The 10,863-nt window shown below is 37.3% G+C and overlaps 1 protein-coding gene across 4 annotated transcripts in view; it reads right to left on the bottom strand.

Annotated features, from left to right (window-relative positions):
- RBM46 (RNA binding motif protein 46) overlaps positions 1–10,863 on the bottom strand; it is a 52,795-nt gene that overhangs the window by 34,849 nt on the left and 7,083 nt on the right. For all 4 annotated transcript variants that reach the window (XM_011959750.1, XM_011959752.1, XM_011959753.1 and 1 more), the window contains exons 2-3: positions 1,484–1,645; positions 98–565 (exon numbers count right to left, since the gene is read on the bottom strand). In XM_011959750.1, the coding sequence (XP_011815140.1) occupies positions 98–565; positions 1,484–1,634 (619 nt within the window). In that variant the 5' untranslated portion in view covers positions 1,635–1,645. The remainder of the gene's footprint in view (positions 1–97; positions 566–1,483; positions 1,646–10,863) is intronic.

Consider the following 10,863-nt stretch of genomic DNA (forward strand, 5'->3'; position numbering starts at 1 on the left):
ATTTATTTCGATAATATTGATCCCTGATGTACTATCATTTCTCCATATTTGTAAAAAGGTTAATACTGAAAAACAACCTTTAAAAGAATCAGTTTACCTGGAATTAGTTTCCTCCTTGCCATAGCAGCAGCTCTGTGAGATTCATATTCCACAAATGCAAAACCACGATTTTTGGTCTTATCAGTTGCACTTGGATAAACAATGACGTCTACAACTCCTTCTGTAACTTTCTTCATTTCATCTAAAATTTCTTCTTTCTTCTTTTCCTTGGGAATAGCTCCAATAAACAATCTACAATTATCCAAGCTTACACACACACCAATAAACTTCCCTGGTCGAATTTCATAATTATTAAGAGTTCTGATGGCTAACTGGGCTTCTTCTTTTGTAGTGTACATCACAAAAGCATAACCTCGATTTTCACCACTAAATTCCATCATAAGTCGAAATTCATATATCTTCCCAGCTCTTTCAAATACAGGAACTAACTCATCTTCATACATATCACGAGGTATTTTTCCTACAAAAACTTCACAGCCTCTAGGTGGAGGTGGACCTTCCCAACCTGAACAACAAAAATGAATAGGAATAGACACATAAATTCGAATCAGATATCTGTACTCACTATTCAATCATATATTCATTCAACAAATTTGCTGTGCTATGTGCCACTCACAATTCTAGGTACTGGTGATACAACAGTGGACAAAATAAAGCCCCTTCCCTTATGAAGCTAATATTCAATACAGAAGGGAGATAACAAGTGAGTGATAAGTGCTATGAAGAAAATCAAGGGAGGGGTCGGTCAGGCAAATCTCTGGGTACATGAGATTTAAGCACAGACCTGAATAGAATGAGGAAGTGAGCCATGAGGATTATCTGGGAAAAGGGCATTCGGAAAGAAGAAAAAGCAAGTGCTTTACATGTCAGAGCAACATAGATTATGGAAGCCTGTACAGTTAACATGTACTTGAGAAAGGAAGAAAGTGGTAAGTGCTGCAGCCATTGACTAACCAGAAGACATATTTTTATTTTAAGTGTGATAAACTGAAGGGTTTCGAGCAAAGGAATTGTACTGGCTATTGGTAGAAAAGTCAAACATTCTATTTACCTGTTTTCATTTGGTTTTCTAGTTTAAACACCACTCACCTACTAAGTGCTGTTTCAAATTCCTCCCCAGATGATCTCCTCTTTAACACCTAGAGTAGCACCCTTTTCCCTACTTTCCCAATCCTGACTTCTTTCTCAACCTAGCCCAGCTTCTTTTTCAACTGCTTGTTAGATGAAGAGCAGGGCTGAAAAAATTTAAGGGTAAGACATGAATAACATTTATAATCTAACTCTTTCTCCTCAACAGTAAAAACAAATGTCTTAAAGCAGTTACAAGGAGAGAGCTATTTTTTGGAATACTTGTGGGGATACACATCTAATCTACATGACGAGGTTAAAGATTAAATTTAAAAGACTGTTAACAAATCCACACCTGGAGGAGGACCACCAAATTTCCTTTGTCCATTTTCCTGAACCATGTTGTAACCAGTCTTTTCCATCAAAGCAAGTAATGCTGCTTCATTCTGAGTACCAGTTCGAACTTTGCTGCATCCATTTGTTCCATCTATATTTTCTTCATTCATGGTTGCAGTTCCTAAAATGAAGTTTAATAACACTGGTTAAGTTTACAACAGAATACCAAGAATATATATGGCATTTCTTTGGGTTGCAGCAAAACAAAGACAATTGTGGCTGCCATGTTGGATTAGCCTTCACTGTCCTCTGAGGTTCTGCCCCAAAGCTCTTCCCTACAGTGGAAACTTGGAAACTTCTTTCGATGTCACTGACCAATTATGCAGTACCTTTAGAAGGCCTAAGCTATAAGAAAGGGACACAAACAATGAAAAAGAGAAAGGAACAAATAATAGAAAAATAAAATTATATGGCATATCTTCTGTCACAACTTTACCTGAGAGTCTCCTAAAGAACAGGAAGTCCCCCCAAGTTGGCTTTTATGCAAATGGAATATTCAGAAATGATAAACTCTCACTGCTAAATTAGGTAGCCTTTAAGTCCTTCCTAGTTTTGAAATATCTGAATTTTTGCTCTAGAGTAGTGATTCTTGGTGACATATCCTTTCCACTCCCACCTTCATGACAGACTCCACTATAGAGACACTAATACTCTCTTCTGAGTGATAATGAATATAGCTACAAAAACATCCTATAATACATACTACAAACATACAGTCTTTTTACAGTGTTTAAAGCTGTTTCCAAGCTATTTTTATATTACATCCAATGTAGTAATCCCGGAAAAAAAAAAAAAAGGCAAGAAAGTAGCTCATGCACTCACAGAGTTTAGTACTTCCCTAAACCTAGTATCTCTAAGCCCAATTTTCTTTCCTAAGACTCTCATTTATCAAATTGCCCAATGAACCTAAGTGTTGAAAATGAGATAATTCATAAAGCACCTCAAATTCAACATATGAAAAACTGAGTATAATTTTATCTTCCAAACCTGTTCTTTCTGTTTTACCTCATTTCAATGATTCATGCATTCAACCAATAAATGGCACCCCAACAAACATTATTTCCTCTCTTCCAAACTCTCACAACCAGAAATCTGGGTATTATCTAGAGTCCTTTGATGCACAGCTCATCAGTCACTAAGACTTGAAGACTTTATCAAATATTTATTTCATTTTTTGGGACAAAAGTCTCACTTTGTCACTCAGGCTAGAGTGCAGTGGTGTGAAGGTGGCTCCTGCAGCCTTGGCCTCCTGGTCTCAAGTGATTCTCCCACCTCAGTCCCCCAAGTACTGGGACTACAGACACAACATGCCCAGTTAAATTTGTATTTATTGTTGTTGTGTGTAGACTGGGTTTCACCACATTGCCCAGGCTGGTCTCAAACTCCTGAGCTCAACCAATCCACCCACCTAGGCCTCCCAAAGTGCTGGGGTTATAGGTGTGAGCCACTGCACCCTGGCCCTAAATATTTCTTGAAATCAGTCTACTCCTGTTCATCCCTACAGCCTGTTCTCAATTATTTCTTACTTCAATTACTGCTAGGTTCCTAAATATTGTTCCAACTTTTAATTTTGTTGCCCTCAAACAAAATCTCCATAATGCTGTCAAGGTGATATAAAATATGTATCTGCTTAATTTAAACTTCTATTTCAAATCAAAAATAAGGAAGAAAATGACTAAATTATTAATTTTTAAATCAGGAAGATCCTTCTAAAAAATAAGTTTAAAAGCTTCAAAGGTATCTGGGAGTTTGAGGCTGCAGTGAGCCGTGACTACACATCACTGCACTCTGGCCTGGGCAACAGGGCAAGATCCTGTCTGAAACAAACATAAATCCCTCAAAAAAAATACATTAATAGATTTTTTTTTACTACATAAAAATACTTTAGAAGGCAAAAAAGAAAAGTCCACAAAAACTAAGTCAAAAAAATTACACATAAAAAATGATCTGCAACACATCATAAAGAGCTAATTTCCTTAAAATAAAGATTGGCATGGTGTTATAAAGTGCAGACTCGGGTTAAAGACTGGCTAAAAATTCTGAACCCTGGTTCTTCGTTTACTAAGCTCTGACTTTGGACAGATTATTTAGCCTCTCAATGCCTATGTTTACCTGTCTATAATAAGTAGAATTAGTTTCTACCTCAGGGTAGAAAGATTCAGGGGATTCAAAATAAAGGGTTTAAAATAGGTCTTAGAATATAAGCATTATACATATATTTCCTATTATTACCTAATAAAACAGTAAGAAAAACAAACTGCACAGCAGAGCCTGCAAATTCAAAATTTATTCATTTGTTCAACAAATATTTATTAAGCACCAACTATATTCTATGTACTATTCCTTACATCTGGGATATTATTAGTAAATAAAAAGCCAAAGTTTCTCCCTTGCATAGCTTACACTCTAATGGGGAAAAAAATAGCAGACGATAAAAAAAAATAAGCAAATAATAAGAGGTAAGAATACTTAGGGAAAAAAGGAACAGGAATAGGGCACATGGGTCAGTGGAAAGTTGACAACGGAAGAGAACATGCAAATTTAAACAAGAAAGCTAGTGCAGACTTCACCAAAAAGGTAACCTTCCAGCAAAGAATTAAGGAGCCTACCCATTCAGCTATCTGGGAAGAACATCCCATACAAATGGAGAAACCAAGACAAAGCCCTTATATAAAGGTGTACTTGGCATTTACAAGGTATACCTTGTAAGTTAGGTAACTTCTTATAAACTTCAGCTTTTACTATGAGTTAAATGAGGAGCTACTATAGATTTTGAACATATGAGTAATAGGTTCTTTCATTGTAAAAGGATCATCTGGCTGTTACATGGGGAAGTCAGTAGAAGGGCAAAGGTGGAAGCAGTGAGACCACTTAGATGATTACTACTAAAATCCAGGCAAGAGATGATGGTGGCATGGGCCAGAGAGGTTGAGGTGGAAAGGATAAGTGGTCTGACTTGAGATATATTTTTAAGTACATCCAATAGAATTTTCTGACATACTGTGAGATAAACAGGCAAGTGAAGGATGATACTACAGTTCTGGCCTAAGCAACAAGGAGATGAAGACTGAGTAGAACTGGTTTTAGGGGTAAGATCAGAGTTCAGTTTTAGGTATTTTAAATTTGAATATCAAACAATCACTCAAATGCTTTTACAAGACTCTGGCAATAAATGTTAAGAGATCAAGAAAAGAGGCCATAAGAAATGGAATGGACCGTGCTCCTAGAAAGTACAGTGCACCATCCGAAAAGGGCAGTGGCTACTAAACTCCAACAAACTAATACAAGAGAATCCAGCTTGCCTCCAGTTATACCAAATTTTCCAATTTTTCAAAATCTCTCAATATTTAAAAACTGAAAATTAATTTAATTGTAAAACAGTAATGAAAGTGCACAGACCAAACAAAACACCTGCAGGCTTCCTATGGTTCAAACTCTGGGCTGCATGAGGGCAAAGACCACTTCGGCCTTGAACACTTTCTCTAGTACTCTAGTACCCACCATAGCCTTGGCACACAGAAGGTACTCAATAATTATCCGCTGGGAAGTCCACCAGAAGGGAAAACTTAAGATTTCATACACTGCTAGCACGTATGGATTACTGAAATTATCCTTTTAGAGGGAAATTTGGTAACAGTTATCAAAATCTAAAATGCACACATACTCCATAATTACTAAAAATTTAACCTACAGATATAACTGCAAGAGTATACAAAGATATAAGAGTAAGAATGTTCACTGAAACACTGTATATAGAAATAACAGTCTAGAAAATATCTAGCTGCTCTTCAGTAGAGGATGCATCAAAAATCAGGATACGACTACACAAGGAATGTTATGCAGCTGTTAAAGAATATCATAGATCTGTGTGTACTGATATGGAAAAATATTCAAGAAGTATGTGAGAAAGAGCAAGTAGGAAAATACATTTACTTTCATATCAACTGTGTATGTGTTCTTGTAAAGATACACATGTACACATTCATAGATGGCTGTGTAGGAATATAAAAATGTTGAAACAGGCCAGGCGCGGTGGCTCACGCCTGTAATCCCAGCATTTTGGGAGGCCAAGACGGGCGGACCACGAGGTCAGGAGATGGAGACCATCCTGGCTAACACGGTGAAACCCCGTCTCTACTAAAAAATACAAAAAATTAGCCAGGCGTGGTGGCAGGCGCCTGTAGTTCCAGCTACTCCGGAAGCAGAGGCAGGAGAATGGCATGAACCCGGGAGGCGGAGCTTGCAGTGAGCCAAGATTGCACCACTGCACTCCAGCCTGGGCGACAGAGCCAGACTCCGTCTCAAAAAAAAAAAAAAGTTGAAATAATTTACAAGGAACTTTACTGGTAGTTATCATTGGTGAGTAGGAATAAGGAGTCAAGTAACCTTTACTTCTCACTTTTCTGTGATTATCAAGAGCATGTGCTACTTAGTTAAAATTAAAAGGCCCTTTCAGGGGTTTTCCAGTTCCTTAAAAATAAAATCTAAATTCTTTAGAAAGCCGTAAGGATCTCTTAATCATCTCTCCCTCCAGCTTCATTTCTTATGATATGCCAACAACAATGCTGACCTATTTGCAAATTCTCAAATATGCCAGGTGCTCATATATGTTCCTTTAAATTGTTCCTATAGTCCTTCTGTAATTTCTTGGCCTTTCCTACCCCTAATATTCTCCAGGAAAGCCCTCCCTGACCCTCCCTCTCAACTCTAAATCGACTATTCCCTTATATATACTCATATCCTTATATCACAGAATCCATTTCACAGTGCTATGACTGTCAATTCCCTCTACCTCCCTCCTGCTACCAGACATTGAGAAGGGTCTAGCCTTTCATTTCTGAATCCCAAGCACCATGCAGACTTCCTGGCATATGATGAATGTTCATTCAATGAATGAGACAGGGAAGGAGAGACATCATGATTTAACTAAAAATAATGCAACTGTGTGGGAGACGACCTGAATTACAGTTGTTGGTCAGGAGACCTTTGGCAAACACTTTACAACTCTGACCTTTACTTTCCTAATCTATGAAATTCCATTTTATTTCTACACTTAATGATTTGGCATATTAAATATCACATATGACAGGCACTTTATATACATTATCTCATTTATTCTTTTAGTAATCCTGTATTTTTCTTTTCCATTTTAAAAATACGCAAACCGAGACCAAGAGAGAGTCATATTGCTATTAAATTGATAAAGTAAACATGGTATTCAAATCAGAAATCTGTTTGCCCAAATGCTGGGCTCCTAACCCCTACTTGTATTACCCTAATTTTAGATATTTAAAATTCACATCTCTGAAAAGCTATGTGATTTACTTGAGGTCATAAAACTCACAAATAGCAACACAATTACCTGAATCCAGATATTTTTCATAATTTTTTTTAGATTATAACATCAAATCAATTATTCATACCTTCTTTGAAAAACTACGGCATGCTTTTAAAACAACCCAAACACTGTATTAACTTAGATGGAAAAGTTCGGCAACAAAACTTTTTGGAAAACCCTTAAAAAAATAATTTCAGATTCATTAAGAGATATTAAAAATCATCTAATTCAACCATCCACCTGATATGTGTATCCTCTTTATAATATTGCCACAAAGAAGATATTCATCTTATTTTTGATTCTTACAAAGAACTCATCCTCTAGAGCAACTAAACTTTGAATAACTATTTAAGAAAGTTACTTCTTATAATGTATCATAATCTCTTTCCTGGTAACTTTCATATATCAATCCTGATTTTAACCTTCTAGCCAAAGAGAACCTGCTTCTTTCATATAATTGCATTCGAAAGATGATTCAATGCCAAGTACCCGGGACTACAGTCATGTACCACCACACCCAGCTAATTTTTTATAGAGATGGTGTTTCAACATGTTGCCCAGGCTGGTCTCGAACTCTTGGGCTCAAGTGATCCACCACCTTGGCCTCCCAAAGTGCTGGAACTACAGGCATGAGTCACGGCACCAGACCTCATTGTCAGCTATTTTAACCAGACACTTCCTAAACTGGCATACCTTAAAACATTGTTCCAGAGGTGATTAACAGGTCTCCAAAATGTGTTCCATGTCTAAACATATCTGAGAAATCACTACACATCCCTCTTAAAAGGAGCATAATGATCATCTGTGTATTTAAGGCCAAGAACAATTTCAGTTAAAAAGAACTTTCCAGCTTTAATTCAAGTGTTTTGGCATGATACCCTAATTGTCCTTGGCCTATCTATTACGTTTCTACAGAACCACAGGAAAATGCTACTTAAATGTTTCTTATATGACATAGTTTATGTTCTCTCATTATCCTGTCTCTTCCTCCTTCAAAAGTGTGGTTGGCCAAAATCGAAAACTCCAGCAGTACAGAGAAACAGCACAATGGTGTTCTACATAGCTGCATGCTATTGTCAGTTGAAATTCAGCATGCTGTCAACAAAAACCTCAAATCTGCCCTGCCCTATATCAAGTAACCAGATTTTAGAATCAACTTAATCTCATCTTATTAGATTCAGCCTGCCAGTTCTTCCTACTTCCCGTCTGATCTTTTACTCACTTGTCCCATCAATGAAATGGCTAACTTCTCCCCCTTTTCCAAGATAAAACTTTTCATGTCAGCAAACTTAAGAGCAACCTGTCCAAATAAAATAGAAAACTTCTTAAAACTTCCCTAGTCTGACCAGTAATAGAATTCTGCATTATCTTAGTCAACATTGTGTCATAATTGTAGTATCATAGAATATCTACCCATCAATACAATCTGGACCCTAAGAGTTCATTTTAAGATATATTTACATTTGAAAAATGGGTATATGTGATATTCTGAAGAAACTCATTTTGCTTTTTTTAAAAAATTTATTCCCCTGAGGGGAGTGCACCGTTCCTGGAGGTACTGCAATATCAAGTTGATGAGTGGAGTGGATGGAGCAAGCTCCTATTCCCTCTCCTTGCTCGAAAAATCCATTTAAGATTTGTCCTCAGCACAACATACCAGAATCTCTGGGACACATTTAAAGCAGTATGTTGAGGGAAATTTATAGCCCACAAGAGAAAGCAGGAAAGATCAAAATTGACTAGCCAACACTGCAATTAAAAGAGCTAGAGAAGAGCAACCACATTCAAAAGCTAGCAGAAGGCAAGAAATAACTAAGATCAGAGCAGAACTGAAGGAGATAGAGACACAAAAAACCCTTCAAAAATTCAATGAATCCAGGAACTGGTTTTTTGAAAAGATCAACAAAATTGACAGACCGCTAGCAAGACTAATAAAGACGAAAAGAGAGAAGAATCAAATACATGCAATAAAAAATGATAAAGGGGCTATCACCACCAATCCCACAGAAATACAAACTACTATCAGAGAATACTATAAACACCTCTACGCAAAAAAAAAACTAGAAAATCTAGAAGAAATGGATAAATTCCTGGACACATACACTCTCCCAAGACTCAACCAGGAAGAAGTTGAATCCCTGAAGAGACCAGTAACAGGCTCTGAAATTGAGGCAATAATTAATAGCCTACCAATCAAAAAAAGTCCAGGGCCAGACAGATTCACAGCCGAATTCTACCAGAGGTACAAAGAGGAGCTGGTACCACTCCTTCTGAAACTATTCCAATCAACAGAAAAAGAGAGAATCCTCCCTAACTCATTTTATGAGGCCAGCATCATCCTGATACCAAAGCCTGGCAGAGACACAACAACAACAACAAAAAAAGAATTTTAGACCAATATGCCTGACGAACATCAATGCAAAAATCCTCAATAAAATACTGGCAAATCGAATCCAGCAGCACATCAAAAAGCTTATCCACCATGATCAAGTTGGCTTCATCCCTGGGATGTAAGGCTGGTTCAACATACGCAAATCAATAAACGTAATCCAGCATACAAACAGAACCAAAGACAAAAACCATATGATTATCTCCATAGATGCAGAAAAGGCCTTTGACAAAATTCAAGAGCCCTTTATGCTAAAAACTCTCAATAAACTAGGTATTGATGGGACGTATCTCAAAGTAGTAAGAGCTATTTATGAGTAACCCACAGCCAATATCATACTGAATGGGCAAAAACTGGAAGCATTCCCTTTGAAAACTGGCACAAGACAGGGATGCCATCTCTCACCACTCCTATTCAACCTAGTGTTGGAAGTTCTGGCCACGGCAATCAGGCAGGAGAAAGAAATAAAGGGTATTCTATTAGGAAAAGAGGAAGTCAAATTGTCCCTGTTTGCAGACCACATGATTGTATATTTAGAAAACCCCATTGTCTCAGCCCAAAATCTCCTTAAGCTGATATGCAACTTCAGCAGTCTCAGGATACAAAATCAATGTCCAAAAATCACAAGCATTCTTATACACCAATAACAGGGAGTCAAATCATGAGTGAATTCTCATTCACAATTGCTTCAAAGAGAATAAAATACCTAGGAATCCAACTTACAAGGGATGTGAAGGACCTCTTCAACAAGAACTACAAACCACTGCTCAATGAAATAAAAGAGGACACAAACAAATGGAAGAACATTCCAAGCTCATGGATAGGAAGAATCAATATCATGAAAACGGCCATACCGCCCAAGGTAATTTATAGAGTCAACCATTGTGGAAAACAGTGTGGCGATTCCTCAAGGACCTAGAACTAGAAATACCATTTGACCCAGCCATCCCATTACTGGATATATACCCAAAGGATTATAAATCATGCTGCTATAAGGACACATGCACACATATGCTTATTGCGGCACTATTCAGAATAGCAAAGACTTGGAACCAACCCAAATGTCCATCAATGATAGACTGGATTAAGAAAATGCGGCAGCTGTACGTAGAAAGCTGAAACTGGATCCCTTCCTTACACCTTATACAATAATAAATTCAAGATGGATTAAAGACTTAAATGTTAGACCTAAAACCTGAAAAATCCTAGAAGAAAACCTAGGCAATATCATTCAGAACATAGGCATGGGCAAGGACTTCATGACTAAAATACCAAAAGCAATGGCAACACAAGCCGAAATTGACAAATGGGATCTAATTAAACTAAAGAGCTTCTGCACAGCAAGAGAAACCACCATCAGAGTGAACAGGCAACCTACAGAATGGGAGAAAATTTTTGCAATCTACCCCACTGACAAAGGGCTAACATCCAGAATCTCCAAAGAACTTAAACAAATTTACAAGAAAAAATCAAACCACCCCATCAAAAAGTGGGCAAAGGATATGAACAGACATTTCTCAAAAGAAGACATTTATGCAGCCAACAGACACATGAAAAAATGCTCATCACTGGCCATCAGAGAAATGCAAATCAAAACCACAATGAGATACCA

This window comes from Colobus angolensis, unplaced genomic scaffold, assembly GCF_000951035.1.
Source record: "Colobus angolensis palliatus isolate OR3802 unplaced genomic scaffold, Cang.pa_1.0 Scaffold5, whole genome shotgun sequence".
NCBI classification, from domain to species: domain Eukaryota; kingdom Metazoa; phylum Chordata; class Mammalia; order Primates; family Cercopithecidae; genus Colobus; species Colobus angolensis.